Source organism: Oratosquilla oratoria, chromosome 13 (genome assembly GCF_046742065.1).
Source record: "Oratosquilla oratoria isolate Oo_2021 chromosome 13, ASM4674206v1, whole genome shotgun sequence".
Lineage (NCBI taxonomy): Eukaryota > Metazoa > Arthropoda > Malacostraca > Stomatopoda > Squillidae > Oratosquilla > Oratosquilla oratoria.
In genome coordinates, this window is record NC_134789.1 from 4,177,208 (window position 1) to 4,200,390 (window position 23,183).

The 23,183-nt window shown below is 34.9% G+C and overlaps 1 protein-coding gene across 4 annotated transcripts in view; it reads right to left on the minus strand.

The window, feature by feature from the left end:
- Positions 1–23,183, minus strand: part of pasi2 (Protein) — a 40,028-nt gene that overhangs the window by 672 nt on the left and 16,173 nt on the right. For 2 of the 4 annotated variants that reach the window (XM_076196784.1, XM_076196783.1), the window contains exons 4-6: positions 23,013–23,107; positions 22,395–22,631; positions 1–2,439 (exon numbers count right to left, since the gene is read on the minus strand). The exon at positions 1–2,439 is cut by the window's left edge and continues 672 nt beyond it. In XM_076196784.1, the coding sequence (XP_076052899.1) occupies positions 2,320–2,439; positions 22,395–22,631; positions 23,013–23,107 (452 nt within the window). In that variant the 3' untranslated portion in view covers positions 1–2,319. Of the gene's footprint in view, positions 10,759–22,394; positions 22,632–23,012; positions 23,108–23,183 lie in introns of all 4 variants that reach the window. The other 2 variants (XM_076196787.1, XM_076196785.1) reach the window with 2 other exon arrangements.

Below are 23,183 nucleotides of genomic sequence, written 5' to 3' on the forward strand. Positions count from 1 at the left end.
AACTTGTTCACATGGATTTTCAATGACAAACCTCCATAAACTGACTCTAACCTTCTATTATCAAACTGTTGTGCATACTGAATATATGTGAAATCCTAGACATCCAAGTTGTGAAACATTCTTCAATTTAAGAAATTACTGGTTAGAATGTAAGTTTCCACAACCTGATTTGGACACTTAAAATTTCTTGTAGTTTTGAGCAAAACTAAGATAGCTCATGGAGCAAAACTTAGACAAAATATATTTACCTCATGAGATTCTTTAAATCTATTTCATAACAAAAAATCAAGTACATTTGTGTACCTGCGATATCGGACTGTAAACATAAAGGGTAGCACTTATCTATGCAACTAAGAGAGTTTGTGGTGCAAAACCTAGGTAAAATATATCTACCTCATGAGATTTTTTCCAATTCTATTTAAGAGTCAGTCCTTCACTACAACAAAAAATTCAGGACATCTGTGTACTCAGTTCTCTTTAACCAACTTTTTCACTGGAATGCAAGTATAACATGTACATACTTTGGTAACACATGGATTAACTGGGTATCAACCTACCTTAAATGCTACATTCTATAAAAGAAAAACAAGAGGCCAATGATGAGCACCTGTAAGTAGTGGTTAAGCAAAATGGATGTCAGAAAGAATAATGTCCCTATCTTGCCTACCTGTATGTATGTATATGTGTGTATTTAACTTATTGTAAAACTCATGGGATCCTTTCAACTTCTCAGCTATTCCAGTTCATACATCTATCTGGAAAACTGTTCCTTGACATACTTTCAGCACTGTTTTTCTTATCCCCAATTTATTCTGATGATCTTGTATTTCTCTCCTGACCCAAGCCAAGAGATTTTCTCAGTCAATTTTATCTATTTCAACTAATGAATTCAACACTGCTATGCCATCACCTTTTTCTCTTCTTTCTTTCAATGGCAGGTCCAATGTTTTTTTTTTTTTTTTTTTTGTACCTCTAAGGTTGCTACTCTTTGCATTCTTTCAATCTTGTTTATATTATCTTTCACTTTATGTAAAGACTTTCCCTCAAAAAAAAGTGCTCTCTTTTGTGAAGACCAATTGGAAACTTTCATTCATTACTTCTGCCTGAGCCGAGGTTTCTTCAAAGACCTCACCACCCACTATTAACTTGGTGATTACTTCCCTGTGTCTCAATTTACCATTTATAAACCTGTAAAACAGTTTCAGTTCATCTTTGCATTTATCTACTACACCTCTTTCAAAATTGCTTTCTTCCTCATTGCAAATTCTTGTGTAGTTATTCCAAGCTTGTTTGTGAACTTCTTTTGTTTCAGTGCTTCTTCTCTTCCTCCATTTTCCCCCATTTGCCTCCATTTTCTTTGACCTTTTTTGCAATCTCACATGTTTTGTTAAACCAGTCTTGTTTCTGCTTCATCCTTCCACTAGTCTTCAGCACATGTTTGTTCACTCCTCATTTATAAATGTCAAGAAAAACTTCCCATTTCCACTTTATTCCCATGGTAGTCATGAATTCCTCCATTCTGCTTCTTCAGAATGAGTGAGTGAGTGAGTGTGTGTGTGTGTGTATGTGAGAGAGAGAGAGAGAGAGAGAGAGAGAGAGTGATAGTGAGTGAGTGAGTGAGTGAGTGAGTGAGTGAGTGAGTGAGTGAGTGAGTGAGTGAGTGAGTGAGTGAGTGAGTGAGTGAGTGAGTGAGTGAGTGAGTGAGTGAGTGTGTGTGTGTGTGTGTATTTACCTAGTTGTATTTACATAGTTGTATTATACAGGAAGGGAGCTATACTCGTGGTGACCCGTCTTTGTATCTCTCAGCATCAAGTTTTTTCTTAAAATCTTGAATAGTGTTTGCACACACTGTTTCTTTGTCTAATCTTTTTGTACATTGCACAACACAAGCCATACCCTGAAAACAACACAATATTTCTTCCTTGTGTGACTTATGGATCAGGAAACACAAATGTGTACACACATTTGTGTTTCCTTTAAAGCTATAGCATTTCTCCAAAAAGTATGTATACACACACATACATATATATATATAAACATATACATACATGAATACATGCACGTGAGCATTTAAAATGTCCTAAGAAGAAAAGTTTGTTTCCGTAACTTGACAGGTTTATCAGAGGTTCCTCAAAGTTACAGTGAAGAGTCAACTTCTGCCAGAAGAAAATCTAAATGAGCTAAACTTGTCACAACAGACAGTAAAGGGTTAGAATGTTGGTCCATTAAAAGTTAACAGAGCAATTTACCCCTCAACTTGTAGTAAGAGAAGCCCTGGTGAATTCCAAGGAAGTTTTCACATGGAGAGAAGGTATGAAATCATATTAAAGTGTGCAGTGTTTCAAGCAATTCTGGTGTTTCAGCTGCCTCATAAAGCACATCTATTGCTGGATGATGTGATGTGCTTAGATGACTGGGGCAGTAGTGGCTGATTGAATACTGCAATCAATGATGAAGATATTACTGCTTTGGAATAATTTGTAATGTAATACAAAGTATTACTATTCAAGAAATTTTTGAGACAATAAACATCAGTGCCAGTAAAGTTTATACAATTTTCCACATTCATTTGTGACTTGGAAAGCTCTCTGTTTTAAGGGCACTGTGCATCTGGGTACCTGAATTGATTTTTTTTCTCCAAATTACTGAATCTCCATCATAAATAAAATTATGATTTTTTAGAATAAATTTATAACAAGAAATGAAACTTGGATATTGTGTAAATTACTCCAATGTCCAAGAGACCTACTAAAGAAAGACCACATGAGGACGGTGCCTTAATTGGTACAATGTTTCACTTGTTGGAGATTGATAAAGCTCTAAAAAAAACAAAATATCATACTAATAAATGCTCTGTCCTCACATGATGTTTCTTTTGACAGGCTTGTCAATAACTGCCAATTGCTTACACACCTACCAAAGTAATGGCAAAAACCATCTGAAAATCAATTTTAAAAAAATGGAGATAGCTTACATATGACCAGCCATTCAAAGTATAAGTTGTGATTAAAAAGGTAAAGAATATATGTATACTGTGTTTTGGGGTAATCAAGACATCCTTATAAACAGCCTTATAAGAACTATTTCATTTAATGTTACAGGTGATGTTGCTCAGTGACAGAGTACTGGTTTTGCCCTACAAGGTTACTGGTTCATGCTTAGTCTACCCCCAACCCTCGCCCTGTCATCCTGGCTGTTAAATGAGTAATGGCATCTGTCAAGGCCTAGTACAAATAGTTCTAGCTTAATGAGGTAAATTTGTGTGTTTTTGACTGCTATTCTGTAATTCCAGTGCTGGGTTATTGTTATGCTTCTTGTGCTTACTTACAGCATGTTTGGGTGTGTTTGTTTTGTGTTTGGGAGTGGTTTGGACTGAGGGTTTAGGTGTGTACTAGCAGCAGGCTCAGTTTGTTGAGCACTGTTTGGAGTTGGTGAGTGTGATGTATTCCATATGAACCCACAAGTTACAGTTGTTGCAATGACAATGTATGCATATGTAATGGGTCTTCTGCATTTAGGACACATGTGAGGGCCTGTGTTTGTTTCAGTTGTGGGAGGGCAAGCACCAGTATGTAATAGTAGGAAGAAATCAGTTGCCAGAGGTCAGCTCCTATGTGAAAAAGTGGAGGGAAAAAAATAGTTCAAAGACAATTTTTGGTCTGGTTCTGAGACCATATGCCCCTTCAGAAGGAGGCAAGGGTGTTGATAGGTCCTGAGGAAGGGTGCTAGAAACATTATTCCATCAGACATCCATTTCGCTAGACCACCTCTAGCAGATATCCATCACTGGACCAACTTATGATTATTCTAAACTAAAGTACAATATGCTAAAATATCCAGAATACTATGATAGGAATTTTTCATCCCTAAGTTACCCAGAATTCATTCTGGAGGAAAATTAAAATCAAATCAAATCAAGTCACATTCCACACAAAATAAAAATACATAAATAAATACTTCACACTTCCTTCACATTAAAAATGAAAGATTATCTAAAGAAAAGGTCTACAAGTGGCAGCATGCAGCAGTGATCAGGTGCAGGTACTCAGAATAGACTGCTGTGTTTACATCCTAACTCAAAGGTGTTTCAGTTTAATATGTGCAGGCTTGGTTCATTTACAGTAGGACCACAGACATAAATATCAAAGCTGCAACCAACCCATAAAGCTTCCGTTATAACACTCAACTCAATGCAAACTAGATTTAAAATCAGTAGTTTATGTAGAATTGCTTTAATTTTTGCACACACATTTCATGTATAAATATAAATGTAAAATGTACTTGGTGTTGCATCAAGGTTGTGTGATGTTGCCATGGTTGTTCAATCTGATATGAATAAGGGAAATAAAAGCAGAGTGCAAGGCTAAGGATTGAAATTGGTGGCTGGGAATCAAAGAACATGAGAAGTAAACCAGTTGTTTGTGGATGACATTACACTTGTGGTTGATTTTGAGAGACTAAGTTTGGAAGGGTAGGTGAAAAAAGAAAGCTTTGGATGAAACTAATAACTTCTGCCTCAAGTTTCACCGACTGGAAACCCATGGTCACACAGTGGCTGAAAGAAACTTTGGACAGTTGTTCATGTTATATTATTGTGTAACTGTTTCTATGGCAGAAGCAGTAGTAGGAGGGGAGCAGTTTCTGGTTGTCAGCTCTCCTTATGTGAAAAGGTGTCTGAAATACAAATGAAACAGAGAGAGAAGGAGATCTTGGGCCACTCCAGAGATTGTCCCTCTGAAGTTGAAAAGTTTTGAAAACAGGCAGCAGGGAAATGATTCTCTCTGCTATCTTGCAGGACCACTGCTAGCATGTTTCCATCATCAGTTCCAGTTACAAGTGAATGAGGGCAAAAGTAAAGTGATGAGATGTACAGTAAATGATGATGGTGGTAGGTTGAATAAGAATGAAGGGTAAGAGGGTTGAGCAAGTGGAAATTTTTAAGTACAGTATCTGGAGTAACATATAGTGGTCGATAAAGGAGTGCATGTGGAGTAAATGTCAGGGTGAAATGATTTTTTTTTTATGAAAAATAGGTATTCAAGGGAGAATGCAAAGAGAGGGTTTTAAAGTGACTGTACCCTCAGGACTATATGGAGCAGGAATTTGGATTATTAGGAAAGTGGAAAGGGAGTCTGAATATTTTTAAAATTAAATATTTGAGAAATAGAATGGGTGTCAGGAGAATAGACAAAGTGAAAGATATGAAGTAAGGCAGAGGACAGGGGAGGGTGGGGAGCTGTTGGATAGGTGAACAAAGAATGCTGAGATGGTTTGGGAACACAGTAACAACAAAAGAGAAAAGATGAGCACATATGAGTAAAAGCAGCAATGACTGCAACAGCACTGTAGGAGAGAGGCCAAACGCAGAGTATGGGATCCAATATATTTAATGTTTCGCCCAGCAGGGCTTCTTCTGAAGAAGCCCTGCTGGGCGAAACGTTAAATATATTGGATCCCATACTCTGCATTTGGCCTCTCTCCTAATGAGCAAATATACTGTGGAGAGAAGTGGATGAAGTAAGCTGGAGAGGAAGAATAAGAATGGGATGAATGGGTGGGGTTAACAAAGGCTTTGGACGCATGTGGAATGTCTATTTAGTAGGGAACAGTGTGCAAGATACTGAATGGATCAGTCAGTCACTACACTGCTTTCAACCTAATAGGACAACCCTTCATCATAAAGTGTTGATATGGGATGTAAGGTTTTGTTTGTTTATGATGTGGGTGTGTGTTTTGATTGTGCATTTAACACCAAACAATACATAGAAAATATAAAATGCTTTAGATGCCTTAAAAGGGGGAAATTTTTTAAACCACCTTCAATTAATTCCATGCTTACATTGAGTGCATGAGCTTTTTTTATTATATCAAGCATATCATGGTGCTATCCCATAGCTGCATCAAGCTGCAATATGAAGAACTGTATACTGCTCATTAGTAGCCATCCTTACCTCCTAATAGAAAAATCAAGCTTTGAGAAAATTATATTCACAACCCTCCTTACCATGCTTAGGAAATGACACAAAGAAAGAATAAGTGAAATTGTTACTAAACTCTACATGCATATAAAAACAAAAGAAAAGAAAAAAGTCTAAGTACACCCACTTCCATTTCAGTTTCATCATTAACTGTAAAACAAGGTTAGATTCCTTTTCAAAAGTCAAGAAACCAAGAAAACCTCACCCAAAAGTGTGTAACAAAACTACTAATGGCAACCCAACCCAAAACTGCAAAACCCAAACTCAATGTATCAAAATTGCAAACTTATAAACAAAATAAAAAGACAATTTTATACTTTAAATTTCAAAGTAATTCTCCTAGGAATTTCAACTGTAGCTATTCTCAGCTTCATCTTTAAGTAATACTCACTGACTGAAATTGTTTCTTTAAAACCCTATATGAGTTGCCATTCTTTACACACAAAGCACCAGTGAAATGGATAATCAAGCTGTGCAAAAAGCCAGCTGAAAAGTCAAGACCAGCAAGGCACAAAATAAATTCATGCATAAAAACAAATAAACAGATAATAAAAAAAAGCTTGATAAAAGCTGATAACTCCTTGTGTCCCCAAAATCAAAATTCAACAACAATTTTACATATGATACGATAGACCTCTTGTAAATTTTGGCATTTAGGTATAACAATAAATTTCTAAAATTAAGTCTGTGTTCACCTGACCCACTGTTAAGTGTTAGTTTGGATAAATAATACATTCCTTCCCCTTCATGTCCCTTTCCATTGTGTACAAATGGTACAACTAATTATTTACTTCTAAATCTGGTTAAACTGTCTTGAGTTTAAAAAAAAAAACTTCTATCAAACATTAGCCTTATTTTCAATGATATTCTGCATAATGGAGCAGGACATAAAGGAGCACTGGAAACATGTAGTCTTTGTGGGTGGTTTGGCCAGGCAACACCAGCAGTTCTGAACCTGACTACTGCAGCATCCTTGCCGACACATCTGACCGAGCCCCTGGTGTTGTGGGGCGTGAAGCCGTGAAGGTACTCATTGTCTCCATCTGCAATACAGTCAAGCCACCTTAGTCCTTATGTACACAGCAAATGCCTCAGACCACACACGCCAACGAATTTGCATGCTAACTAATTACCGCTGAACTTGACATTACCATGTCCACAACAAATTTACATGCTCTCCCACAAACCACGCACTCTGTATCTAATACTATCTGAAGTTAGTGTCTACGTGCATGTGTGTATATACACTTATTTACAACTCTACTTGCAAAAAATACTCTCTATTGAAGTAACTGAAGGGATATTCTACACTACAAATACTCAATATATGTCAAGTTACCATAATGTACAGTAAACCCTCTAGTTTTGGGAATTCCAGTCTAGCAAATTCAAAACTAGTGGCAAAACTTGAGTTACCTGCTCTCCAATTTTGACAACCAAACTCTCACCACTGAACAGCAGGCTTAAAAACATAAGACCATTTAAAATAAAACATTAATACCACTTAATACTAATGATGAATACTCTTTACCAAGTACAATACATCATCAATGCAATGTTTTCCACTCCTTTCCTTTGTTCAACATCTTGATCGCTTGCTTTTATAGTTTCAATCACCTCATCCACAAACCTTTTCCTCAATTTAATCCTTGATATTACTCCAGGTACCGCTGATTTGTGCATCCTCCAATGATATCTATTTCAATCCATTCTCATAACATGACCATACCACCTCAAGCTGGCCTATTCTACTCTTTTCCCCAATCCCATCTATACCCTAATCTGTTCAATCATTTCTGTTCCTTACTTTGTCACATTTTGTAAATGCACCTTGTTTCCAGTGTTTCCATGGATTTTCTTTTACTGATCACCTAGGTCTTGCTCCGATATATGACTGTTGACACAATTATCACTTCATACATTCCTTTCATCACTCCCACTACCATCCTTTTATTTCTCCATACTCTTTGGGGACCTCTTTCTCCTCTCCCTTTCTCACTCTATAACCTATCTACTTCCCCAGTCCTCAAATACATCAGTTCCTTGATACAACTTCCTACCTGCTCTATTTTCTCTCCATACAACTGTTTGTAAACCTTGTGAATTCAACTCTTGGCATCTACCATTACTTACTTTTTGACATAATAATTTTCAATTTCATCTTGCAGCAAACCCTACCAAAGTTACTTGTCAACTTCTTCAAACTCTCCTGTTTCTGCTGGCACAAGCAGGGTGTTTAAGATCCATTTTTGTTCACTTTCCTTTAAGTTCGTTTCCGTACTCCTAACTCGTACATTCACTCCTCTCTTCACTCCATCCATATATAGGTTAAAAAGGCACAGCAGAAAGAAGAACATGACTTTAAGAATTAGCCTCAAAGGAAGATGTAATGGTGTCCTCATATTTAGGAGTGGCTGTTGCATCAGGTAGAAGAATGCAACAAAGAACACTGGAAACCAAGATCCTGTATGGAAATGACTTGATGCAAGGTAGATGAGACAAAATCTTTGTAAAGTAACGTAAATGTCAAAATGCTAAACACAATATTATGAAATAAAAAACTACAGAAAAAAGGTATGAAGGAAAAGATAAACAAGGCTCTGTTAAAACAATATCCCTAAAAAAGCGTAGACTCAGAGGTGACTTGATTCAGATCTTTAAGATTTTAAAGGGAATTGACATCAAAAGTGACAAAATTTTCACAATGAATGAGAATCAGACAAGAAACAATGGTCTCAAACTGTCCAGAAATAGATTCAATTTGGAAGTAGGTAGAAACACCTTTGCCAACCATGTAGTTAATGAATGGAATAAACTTCCTGCACAGGTAGTGCAATGTAGTTCAGTTCGAAGCTTTAAGAATCATTTAGATAAACACCTAAGCAAGATGCTGTAATGATTATAATTTATTTTATATTATATTTTTTTGTTTTGTTATCATTTGTCTGTCTGATTTTCATTTATTATTAGTTATATGTCAATTTATTATTATTTACTATTTACCTGTTTGTTTATTATTTAACTATACTTATGCATTTATGTATTTTATTTGTTATTTACATTATTATAGTTTTTATTTATTACTTTATTATTATTATGATTTTTTTTTTTCACATCCGACCTAGATATGGACCAAAAGGTCTCCTGTCGGCATGCTCCGCCTTCGTAATCCTTTGTAAGAAAATGGAAAGGGACAGATTGGCCAAAAAATGTATATTACACTACTGAGGTAAGGTGAGGAAGTCTGGGAGGGCAAGAAAGTGCAAGTGAGTGCCTTGTTAAGGAAAGAAATTTAAATAGAAGAAGTAAGCTGGCAGGTCAGACAAGAGGTTGGAGTAGATGGATGGGGGAGGAAGAGAAGGCTCAAACAATCAATCCATTGCCTCAGGTCTCTCTTGCACAAGACCCAAGGCTCTCATGAAAAGGAGGAAACAGAAGATGTGGGATGAAGAGTTGGAAGAGAGAAGAGAAAAGAGATTATGAAGGATACAACAGATGAATTCTGGAAGGAGAATGAAGGAATGTACAGAGTGAAAAATGGGAGAGGTTTCCTAGGCTTTAGTTTGAGAGTTGAGGAACTCTTCTTTTTATTTCAGGTGCGCAACAACTAACCTGCAATGTGTGTTCTGGGAACCCTCTTCAAAGGGAAAAGCTTTGTACAAACTATAAACTGTATAAAACTAAGAAACAACGATACTGCATCAACTCATGGTACCAATTACTTTTTCTCCAAATGTGCCCTTTGACAAGGTGATTCTAGCCTTCATTTTTTCAATTATTAGTCACTAAATTAGAGAGTTTACTGTCATCATGATCTTATTATCTGTACAGTACATGGCGCCACTGACTCCCACGTATTCATCAATCATCTTTTGGTGTTTAATCTCCCTACAATACAACCAAGCTGTTATATTTGAAGTTTTATTCTTCCACATTCATCTCTTTTCAGGATCATTTTCACAAGACAAACCTTCGTGTTGACTTATTTATAAAACCCTTTGGTGTCTATGTTGATTTCTGCTGAATAAAAATACCTGGTGGATCCACATCAGACACCCCTCCCATCTTGACAACTTGTGGATGAAGGGTCAACCCTGTCCCCTCCACACCCCTCAGGTTGAAGGGAATGCAGTAAGGCACAGTGCTTCCACAGTAGAGTCCACCAGCCAGAGCTGGTTTACTCCCACTGCTTCATCATATGGTGACCACAACCCCCTCATCCACTCAAAACAAATTATACAGATACTACAGCCCTTAATCTGCAAATCAACTATTCATTTAGAATTGATCACTGTTTCAACCAGACACAATCACAAGATGCAATATAAACCATTTCTGCAATTCATTTACTTTTACCAATTTCCATACTCCAAAAATCATTACTTTTTACATTTTTTTCAGGATAATTTTTAATAAAATTGAATTACTAATTGTACTTTGAATTAGTCATTTGTAATTCAAATCTAGTTTCAAAGCACTAAATATAATTTCTTTTGTGATATTGGACAGCTGGGTATAAAAGTGCACAAGCTCTAAAAATGAAGAGGAACATCTGAATCTTTAACACACTGCAGAGCCCTAAATACAGGAGTCTTATACAACCAATCTTCAAAATCAATATGCTTCCCAATTCATTCTTTGTAATAGTAATGCATTGCATTCCATCATTTCCATTATCAAAGATGCAAAATTATATAGGGTATGGATTGGAAATGGTAGACTGTGCGCCAGGTGTTGTGGGACGTGAATTGAATCCTGTATAAGTGCTTGCAGTTTCCATCTGTGAAAAAGAATTTAACACAAACCAATATAAACATGCTGCTTGACATATACATGCATAACAATGAGTGACTTATTGTAACAATGTAATATTCAGTTTTCTCTGTAGTGTGAAGATTTATCAGTGATTTATATGGGTGAAAAATATATACAGGTAAAAAACCATTTACCTAGCTTCCTGAAATCCATTAAATCCAGAAAGCCAGCAATTTTTTTTTATTTAGCATGCTGTCAAACAGTTGGTGTATTCTTAGCAAAAGTTTGTTTGATAATGTTCAATAAAATAATTAAATATAAGTTTATATGTTATGTCAAATGAACATTATTTTTTGTTTCAAATTATCTCACTGATAATTATATAATGGTTACTGTATTATGCAAAATCTTTTTACTCAAATTTGCAAAGTTGGGTGGGCTCTGGGATGACCAAAAGAAGCCATTAATCTTACTGTGATTTGTATTACAGCCTCCACAAAATAAACACATACCACAAAAGTCATATTACTCTAGCAACTGACCTAGGGAGAGATGATCTAGCTTCTGGGGAGGAACTTTATTTTTTCATATTCAAATGACCAAATAAGGAAGTTTTATGCTATTTCAAATCAGTTTTTGAAAATGCCACATGCTAAAGAATTCCATCTTAAATACATTAATCTAATAATATAAAATACCTATCTTTAACAAAGAAAGGAAGAATGTTATCTTTTGTGGCTATAAGATTCAGTTTGCCAAATGGGAGCTGTGAATATATATATATATATGTATATATATATATGTATATACATATATATATATATACATATATGCATATATATATATACATATATATACATATATATACATATATATACATATATATATATATATACATATATATATACATATATATAAATATTATATATATATACATATATATAATATTATATATATATATATATATATATATATATATATATATATACATATATATATGTATATATATATACATTTATATATATATATATATGATGCAAGGAAGTGAGGGGATGGGTGATAGAGATGAGGCAGTTAGGGAGTGGTTATGTGTGAATGATATTTTGATGCAGCCCAAAGGGATTTCTCCTTGTCTTCTCTTTTCCTACAGGAGGTGACATAAAGGAGGGGTTAGTGATTATGTGAAGCAGCCTTGCTGTGGATGTGCTGCTTCTGACCCAGGGCAGTGGGCAGGATACAAGGAAGACCCATCATCCATGAAGGGCTACTATGAGAGGGAGGAAAGGGTGGTGGATGGAAATGAAATGGGTAAAAATGAAATAGATAGGAGTGGTATATGCCCTCTGACATGGCTACCTCACTGGTAAGGGGGAAAAAGACCTTGGTGTGTGTGTGTCAATATATATATATATATATATATATACAAATATATATATATATATATAAAAATATATAAACATATTTTTATATATTTATTTTTATTTCTATATACACACTGTATATATATTTATATATATATATATATACATATATATATATATACATATATATATATATATATATACATATATATATATATATATATATATATATACATATATATAAATATATATATATATATATATATATATATATATATATATATGTATATATATACATACACACAGGAATACCTCACTATACAACCGAGTGCTATAAAGCAGGTAAAACAAATGTTTGGTGTATGTGAAAGCCCCAGGCAAAAATTGAGGAGGGGGTTGACAGGGTTCATGAACACAACTCCCCAATTTACATGTAAAACCCACCTCATTATATGAATTTTCACATTATATATATATATGTATATATATATATATATATGTATATGTATATACAGATATATATATATATATATATATACACATACACATATACATATATATATATGTATATATATATATATATATATATATATACAGTACTACCTCTCATTAACGGATGTTAATTAGCTGTGTTTGCGGTGTTTTCGCTGTGTTTTTGGTGCTGTTGTTTAGTGCTGTGCAATCACTATGCCACCCAAAAACCACTCCAAATCAACGGATTATTCACATCAATGGACACCGTTACCCCCCTTTCAGTCCGTTAATGAGAGGTAGTACTGTATATATATATATATATATATATATATATATATACATATGTATATATATAAACATATATATATATATATATATATATATATAGAGACAGTCTATATATATATATATATATATAAACTCTCTATATATATATATATATATATATATATATATATATATATATACATACATATGTATATATGGCTTCTTCCACTTTATAATAGAGGTAGCCAACCAAAGCATGTACCCACCCTTCACCCTTAACCCATCCACACCTACTTGTTTTCCCTTCCATTGTAGCTCCTTGTGGATGAAGAGTCATCCCTGTCCCCTCCCCAATCCTTGGATCAGAGGCATTGCAGCAAGACACTGAAGGGTCTAATCACTGAAGCTGTAATTCATTATATAGTGAGCCTCCCCCTCATGCACTCAAGAATTTACAAAGCAGACAGGAGGAAATCCCTTCTGGCCACATCAATTCTTCATCCATTTGTGACCACTTTCTATGCCTGCCTGCCTATCTCTTGCTCCCTTCCCTGCTTGACTGCCTAAGAGAAATAAGTCTAGTCTAAATATTCTGCACTACAAAGCCTAATTGCTCAAAGAAGGAAATCTATCAATAATCCTCTTTTTATTTTTAGATTGTAATGGGAGCAGAATTGCCACCACAACTCTTGCTCAAATGCTCAAGGTTTGTATCATGGAGGTGGTATACAAAACCAACAAGACACTAAAAGAATTTCCTAAATAAGAAAGAGAAAAAAGATAAGAAGGACATAAGTGATGTCTACAAGATTCCATGTCAGGGATGTAACAAGACTTCCACCGGTAAAATGTCATTTGACATCATGCATCTGTGAGCATCACAACGGTGCCCAAAACAATACTATGACTAACATGTGCATAACACCGTGATAAGACCAACTACCTAATAAACTAGAATAAAAACCTGAGTTAATTACATGTGAAATCATTAGGATAAGGAGGAAATGTCTGTCAGGAGCAATTATTCAAGGGTCATACAGTACAGAATACAAGGGAATGTTCAATAATGTATTCCCAGGGAGTCATTTAGTGCCCATGGTAATATAGGTTTGGAAGGCCATCTGTATTTTGCATTCTTCATCTCCACAATTGAAAAAGCTCCAACAAACAAAACAATGCACATTTAATAACAGATTTATCCTTAAATGGTACCCTGTAAAAAATATTGGCAGCTGCCATCATTAAACACTAATCTAAATTAAAAAAGTAAATAAATATAAAAAACTAACACAAAGTTGAAATGAGGACATTAAACTTGCGTGACTCAAGAATTAATTGTGTGCATGTGTATTTACCTAGTTGTATTTACCTAGTTCTATTATATGGGAAGGGGAGCTAGGCTCATGGTGACCCGTCTTTATATCTCGCAACATCTAGTTCGTTCTTAAATTCGTGTATGGTGTTTGCACACACTACTGTTTTGTCCAATTTGTTCCCGACATCCACCACTCTGTGTTGAAAACTGATTTTTTTTTTTTTCAGATCTCTTCTATAACTATCCTTTTCAAGTTTCTTTTCATGTCCCCTTGTTTTTCTTCTATCCCACTTTAATAAGTCTTCTTTATCAAGGACTTCCATGCCTTTTGTGATTCTGTACATGGCCAATAGACTGCCTCTTTCTCTTCTTTGTTCCAGGGTTGGTAGTTCCAGTTTAGACAATCTTTGCCCATATGTCATTTTTGAAGTGTTGCGGCCTTCTTTGTCATTGCTCCTTAGATTCTTTCTATTTTCCTTATATTTTTTTTGTACTAGGTGTCCATAGTGTCACTGTGTGCTCCAATCTTGGTCTTATCAGGGTGACTAGTATTTTCCTTACCATTACCTCATCCAAGTAATTAAAAGACACCTTTATTGATCTTAATAAATTGTACGTTCCTCTGACTATTTTGTTTATCTGCTTGTCTGGGGACATGTCTTTGATGATAATTACTTCTAGGTCCTTTTCAGAACCAACTTTCTTTACTTCCTTTGCATAATTTTATACTGTCCTGATATTCTTTTCTTACTTTTTCCAAATTCCATTACACTACATTTCTTAATGATGAAGTTCACTCCCCACTTTTGATTCCATTCCCAGACTTTTATTGTATATCCATTTTCATAGTTATTGGCATTATATTCAGCCTTAGGAATTACGAAAGTGTGTATGTTCATATGGATATGTAATTATTCGCGAAGTTTCCGTGAAGTCATAGTGATTGCCATTCCTCAGTGCTTATTTAATTGACAATTCAATTCTTGTAATGTGAAAGTGGAATGAATGTGTAATAGGATATCTTTATACATATATCTATATCATTATATTATTTTGAGTGTCTGTTGTTTTCTGTGTGAAAGGGAATAAATAGAACTAATTGGAAAAATGGCAACTTAGGTTAATTTCCTGCATGCCCAGAAAGGACACATTAGTCAGTCAGGGAGTGTGTACTGGATAAGTAATAAAGCAGTGATACGTGTTCCATGTCTTTCGTGCCTCCCTATTCTGAATGTTGAATAAAACCATTCAACAGATGGTGGCATTCAACACTTTGTCCAGGGCTCTAGCAATTCACAATCTTTTCCATACTTACTTTCCTTGGTAGTTTTCCGTCATCTGCAAAGAAGTTCATGTAACATTCTACACCTTCATCCATGTCATTTACATGTATAGCAAACATTATCGGAGCCAATACTGAACTCCACTATCATTTCTTCCCATGTAGAGTTTTTATCTCTGACCATCACTCTCCTTTTTCTTCCATGCAAGAAATCTTTTATCCATTTCAATAGTTTTCTATGTATACCTCCTGTTGTTTAAATTTTTCTTAATAATTTTTTGTGTGGTACTTTATCAAACACCTTTTGTAAGTCCAGGAAAACAGTCTGCCCATCCATCCCATTCTTGAATTACATCTATTAACCGTGAATAGAAACAGATCAAATTTTTGGCACATGATCTTCACTGTCTAAAATTCAATTGTTTTGGATTTAGTACATTGTTCTCCTCCAGATGTTTGGCCCATCTACTTTTGATGACTTTTTCACAAACTTTAGCTATAACATTTACAAGGAAGACCAGTCTATAGTGTATGTATATTTACCTCGTTGTATTTACCTGGTTGTATTTTATGGTAAGTGGAGCTATGCTCATGATTTCCTGTCTCCATATGACATTTTATCTAGACTGTTTTTAAATTTGTGTATAATTTTTGCACACACCACATTTTCATCTAACTTGTTCCAAACGTCTATTATCCTGTGGGGAAAGCTGTTCTTTTTCAGGTCTCTTCTATAATTGTCTTTTTTTATTTTCTTTACATGTCCTCTTGTATCTCTACTATCCCTTTTTATTAAATCCTCTCTATCAATAGTTTCTATGCCGTTCATGATTCTATAAATAGTTAGCAAGTCTCCTCTCTTCTTTGCTCCAATGTAGCTCAACTTTTGCCACCCTCTCCTCATATGATAGTTCTGAGAGCGTTGGTGACAATTTCATAATTGCTCTTTGTATTCTTTCAAGTTTTGTTATACATTTTTTTGTACTTGGTGACCACATCGTTGCTGCATACTCCAATCTTGGTCTTATCAAAGTGACTAGTATTTTCTTCACCATTTCTTCATCCAGGTATGTAAATGCCACTTTAATTGTTCTTATTAAATTATAAGTTTCTCCAAAAATCTTGTTTATATGCTTCACAGGGGACATATTGTTCATAATAATGACTCCCAGATCCTTCTCATTTTCTACTTTTTCTATTTCTTCCTCTCCCAATTTATATGATCCCACTTTTCTTTTATTGCCTTTTATTGTCTTTTATTGCCTGTAATTAAGCCATCTATATTTGTGTAAGACACTTAATTTTCTGCTACTTCCATCATGTTTTCTGTTTCCCTTCCATTTTTCTCTGCTATGAACCATTTCCTCACTTTCATATCCACTACTCTCCAATAGAATTTCTCTTTGTCTGACTCTGTTTTTTCTTGTTTTTTCCCTTAGTTTCTAGCCTTTTTGTTTTCTCATCCTTTCTTTCCTCTTTATTCATCTCTCTTTTTACCCATACCTGTTTATACTTATCACTTTTAGCTAGTTTCCCTGTTTTTGCTAAGATACTTTCTGCTGTCATTTGTGACCTGAATTTAACCTTAATTGGTCTGGTCTTATCTGTATTGTATTTCCCTAGTCTATATATTTCTTCAAATTCTTTCTGTTTCTTGTTAATCCTCTTGAACTACTTCTAGTACCTTGTTTACTTTTTCCTTCTCCTCTTTTACACTTGTAGTCCTATTTGGATTATGCTTCTCTTCCATCTCTAATATCATTATACATTTCTTTTTATCCACTAAGTCTCTTACTATATTCTCCTTCTCCCTCAGCACTTTAATAACCGTGTCCTTAGTTTGTTCTTTCATCTGTTGGTTTACTATATCTCTAAATTCAATTTTGTTGCTCTCTTGGACTTTTCTCCAACCCTGTACTCTTTTCCTATGGACTCTTTATTCTCTTTATTATTATTCTTTAATTCTCATCCATACTTCTTTTAACTGTCTTTTTAACCACTTCCATACGGTGACGCCTACGTAGGCGGCACGAGGAGCAAGTGGGTACTCGATGATGCCGACGTCGGCATCTTGATTATATTTATTGTAGTCGTACCTACGTAATTTCCATTCTCTCTAAACTGACTTCATAAATTTTCTATGGTTATCAAAATAGACGGGTGAAAGAGAATGAACGATTGAGCACTGACTTTATTTTTTATAATGCGATTATTATGACGCAACATCGCATGTCGGGCAGCTAATGCTGCCAGACGTGCAATGTGCCCCGGAGTGAAGAGGTTAATTCTTCTATTTCTTTATTTAGGTTTTGGTTCTCCTTCTTTAGTTCTTCCAATTTACCAACTCTTTGTGTAATCCATGTAAGTTGACTGAACCTAACCTCCCACTGTTCGTTCATGTTCTCTAGTTTTTCCTCTAGACTTGCTAATCAGGGAAGGTTGTCATCTCCTCCCTCATTAAATCCATGGAAATAAATATCTTCACCTTCCATTACACTGCTCTTATCTATATTTCTAATTTTTACATTCTTACTAATGTCTTCGACTTCACCTATATTGTCTGCGCACCTCTTGTTGACATTCCTTCTGACTTACGTGGCCCATTTGTCCTCTTCCTCATTTCTTTCCCTTTTCCTCAGTAATCCCTCCCTTTCTTCACCTTTCCACTACACCATGAGCTTTCCCCTTCCCTACTAATACAACAAAGGTACTCCCTCGTTGTTGAGATCCACGAAATTTGAAGTTTTCCTAGAGTTCCAAACTTCGCTGTCACTTCGACTGCCGTGTATGTGTATTTACCTAGTTGTATTTTACGGGAAGGGGAGCTATGCTCATGGTGTCCCGTCTTCATATCTCATTTTATCTAAACTATTTTTAAATTCATGTATTGTTTTTGCACACACCACTTTCTCATCTAACTTGTTCCAGCTGTCTATTACTCTGTGAGGAAAGCTGTTCTTTTTCAGATCTCTTCTATAGCTGTCTTTCTTGATTTTCTTTCCGTGTCCTCTTGTATTTTTATCATCCCATTTTATCAGATTCTCTCTATCAATAATTTCTATGCCTTTCATGATTCTGTAAATAGCTATCAAATCTCCTCTCTCTCTTCTTTGCTCTAGTGTCTGTAGTTCAAGTTTTGTTAGTCTCTCTTCATATGATAGTTTTGAGTGTGTTGGTGCCAATTTGTAATTGCTCTGTTTTCTTTCAATTTTTTTTGTACATTTTTTTGTACTTGGTGACCACATCATTGCTGCATATTCCAATCTTGATCTTATCAGAGTGATTAGTATTTTCTTCACCATTTCTTCATCCAGGTATGTAAATGCCACTTTGATTGTTCTTATTGAATTATAAGTTTCTCCAAAAATCTTGTTTATATGTTTCTCAGGTGACATATTATTCATAACAATGACTCCCAGGTCCTTCTCATTTTCTACTTTTTTTATTCCTTCTCCCAATTTATATGATCCTGTTATTCTGTTTTTGCTTTTTCCAAATTCCATTATACTACACTTTTTAGTGTTGAATTCCATCTCCCACTTCCTGCTCCATTCCCATACTTTATTTAGATCACTCTGTAGTGACTCACAATCTTCTTCCGTGTTCACTTTTTTTTTATAGTTTTGCATCATCTGCAAAGAAGGTCATATAACTTTCAATTTCTTCATCCATATCATTAATATATATAGCAAACATTATTGGGGCCAGAACTGTTCCTTGTGGAACACTGCTTATTACTTCATTCCATTTTGAGTGTTTGTCTCTTATCACTACTGTCATTTTTCTTCCTTGCAAAAAGTCTTCCATCCAATTAAGCAGTTTGCCCTGTATTCCTCCTTCAGTTTCTAATTTCTTAAGCAACTTCTTATGTGGTACTTTGTCAAAAGCTGTTTTTAGGTCTAGAAATGCACAATCAGCCCATCCATCTCTTTCTTGTATTATATCTATTAGCCTTGAATAGAAACATATTAAATTGGTGACGCATGATCGTCCTTGTCTGAATCCAAATTGCCTTGGATTTAACACATTGTTTTTTTCTAAATATTTTACCCATCTACTTTTGACAATTCTTTCACAAATTTTTGCTATTGTACTTGTTAGAGAGACTGGTCTATAGTTGGTAGGGTCTACTTTATTTCCTCCTTTATATATAGGTACTATATTTGCTTTTTTCCAATCTTCTGGAACTTTTCCTTCTTTCAAGGAACTGTTTATTATGCTATGTATTTTGTCTGCCAGTTCATTCCTGCATTCTTTCAAAATCCAGTTTGCTATTTCATCTGGTCCATGCGATTTTCTGACATCAAGATTACTCAAGTGTTTCAATATTTTGTTCTTTGTTACTTCTATTTCTTTCATGGGAGGGACTTTCTCTTTCCATTCGATCTCTTCAGGTTGTATATTCTCCCTTGTAAACACTGATTTAAAATGTTTGTTCATAATTTCCGCCATTTCAATTTCCTCTGTGTATTCAACTCCTCCTTGTCTTAATTTCTCCAAGTCTTGTTTGTTTTTCAGTTTGTTGTTTACAAATCTGTGAAATAGTTTTGGTTGATCTTTACACTTTTCTATGACATCTTTTTCATATTTTCTCTTTTCCTCTTTGCACGTTTGTACATATTCATTTCTATAACAAGTATATATTTTCCATTTTTCAGGCCTTCTGTCTTTTTTCCATCTGGTCCAAGCTTTGTCTCTTTTGTCTTTTAACTCCCTACAACTTTTATTGTACCAGCATTTTACATATTCTTTTTCTTGTTTTTGTCTTGGGACATACTTTTCCACTCCTTTTTTGTAAACTTTTGTCAAAATATTCCATTTCTCTTCCACTGTTGTTTCTTCTTTGTATATTTCTTCCCAGTTTTCTTTTTGAAAGAATTCTCTTATTTTATCAAAGTTTGTTTTTTCATACATCATTCTTCCTTTTCTGTATTGTTCATTTCTTTTCATGTATTTTTCTTCATTTAGTTCCAGTTCAATCAATATGTGGTCACTTTTACTTATTGGTGTTTTATATTCAATCTTTTCCACTATTCTAGGTTCAGATGTAATTATTAGGTCTAGTCTCGATGGTTCTTCCTCATTTCTATACCTAGTGTTCTCCTGTATCCACTGTGTCATTGTATTGTCAGTAATCATCTCAAGTAGAGCATTTCCCCATGAGCCATCTCCACCCTTTACTGTCATCTCTTCCCAGCAGATTTCTTTGCAATTAAAGTCGCCCATCATAACTATTCTTCCTCCATCTTCCATTATCTTATTTAATGTTATCTTTGTGTCCTCTAACATACTTTTATGTTCATTCTCTTCCCATGAGGTTGTTTTTGGGGGCACATAATTTATCACAAACTTTCAGTTCTTCTTATCTCTGTCTTCTACTTCCATCATTAATTTTGTTTCTACAATTCCCATTATGTCCGGTTCTTTTTCTTTCAAATAATCATTCAGTTCATTCAATCCTGTTATCAATCCATCTATATTTGTGTAAGACACTCTTAGTTTTCTGCCACTTCCATTGTGTTCTCTGTTTCCCTTTTGTTTTTCTCTTGTATGTCGAATTTCCTTAGTTTCATATTCACTACTCTCCAATAGAATCTCTCTTTTTCTGACTCTGTTCTGTTCTTGTTTTTTTCCTTAGCTTCAAGTCTTTTCTCTTTTCTTCCTCTCTTTCCTCTTTATTCATTTCCCTTTTTATCCATACCTTTTTATATTGTTCACTTGTTGCTAGTTTCTCTGTTTTGGATAAGATATTCTCTGCCGTCGTTTGTGACCCGAATTTAATCTTAATTGGTCTGGTCTTATCTGTACTATACTTTCCGAGTCTGAACTTCTCTTCGATTTGTTTCATTATTTCTGGTTCATCTTCCTGAACTAATTGTAGTATACTGCTTACTTTTTCATTTTCCTCTTTGATTCTTGAGGTTCTATCTGGGTTATGTTTCTCTTCCATTCCTAATATAATTATACATTTCTTTTTGTCTGCTAAGTCTCTTACAATATTCTCCTTCTGTCTCATCACTTTGATAACTGAGTCTTCAGTTTGTTCTTTTATTTGCTGTTTAATTATATCAGTAAATGCAACTTTACTGTTTTCTTGGATTGTCTTCCAGCCCTTAGCTTCTTTAGCTATGGCCTCTTTGTTTTCTTTATTATTCCTCTTTAATTCTTCATTCTCCTCTTTTACTTCTTTTAACTGTCTTTTTAGTTCTTTTATTTCCTTAATTAAGTTTTTGTTTGCCTTCTCTAGTGCTTCCAATCTTTCAACCCTTTCAGCCATTTTTGACATTCTACCGAACCTACTCTCCCAATGTTCAGTCATTTGTTCAAGTTTTTCTTCAAGTCTTGCCAGTCGGGGGAGGTTGGTATCCTCCCCCACCCTCCTTAAATCCATGGAAATTATCATCCTCACCTTCTATTGTGCTACTCATATCTATGTTTCTAATCTTTACATTTTTGTTAGACCCTTCGTCGTCACTAAACTGGTCCGGCCCTCTTTTGTTTACATGGCGTCTGCCTGCCTGGACCAAGTCCTCTCCTTCCTCGTTTCCTTCCATTTCCCTTAGTAATCCCTCCCCTTCTCCTTTTTCCTCACTTTCCCACTACACCATGAGCAATTCCCCCACCCCCTGTAAATACAATAGGTACTTCCTTTGCTTTGGGATCCACGAAAATTTCACTTTTTCTTCAGAACGTCCTCTACGCCGTCCATCCGATGAAGTGTGTGTGTGTGTAGAGAGATGCACATGCATGCACACACACATGCACACAATTACTTTTTCAAACTAAGAGGTGGAATGCCCTTGCAGTCTGGTCTAGATTGCATACCAATTATGTAAAACAGATACCCATGAGTATGAGCTTCTGGTTTCAAATAAAACATGTATCAAGTAAAAGAGGTACAGTATGAGGAAAGATAGAGTTGGAGCAAAATCTGAATGTTCATTGGTTGTCATCCTGCCTACCTTGACTCTGGCAATGTCTTCCAGCCGTGCAACTTCACATAGCTCATGGTAGAAGGAATGCACAACTAGCCATGCGTATACATTCATAACTACAAAAAACATCCAGAAGATACACATAACAATGTGGTATGAGAAGACCATATCGTTGACCACAGTAGAATATATGAAGATTAGGAACCGCCATACATTGAAGATTGCCATACACCAGATCCAAGGTTCCATTCGTGTTTCAATTTCCTTAAAAAGAATAAAAAGTCAAGCTGTACAAAATTCATACAAGTATAGATTATAACATGTATGATAATATAATATAGGTAGCTGCTACATCACAAAATGACAAAAAATATAAATAAATAAAAAATTAATTAGGACTACTCCACCTGTTACATCTTTCATATTTTCATGCCAAAATTCTTACAAACACCTAACCATATGAAAACAATGAACCAAATAATAATATCAAAATAAATGCTGGACCATTACATTTAAAACAATCCTTAAACCTCATGAAGGTTAATCTAAAAAGCATAAAACTTATAAAAATTATTATAATAATAATAATGTGGATAGGAAGTAAAGGGAACACAATGTATACACAATAATAATAGTACAACCTACCTTACGTAGGCCCTGAAGAAGCATGATACTTGTGACAATAAGAGCCAATCCACCAACAGCAGTTACACCACCAAACAGCATGAGTGAATTACGAACTGTACAGAATGTGAGAAAACAATGACTAAAATGTTTGCATTTATGAAAATAAATTAAACTGTTTCTCACATACTC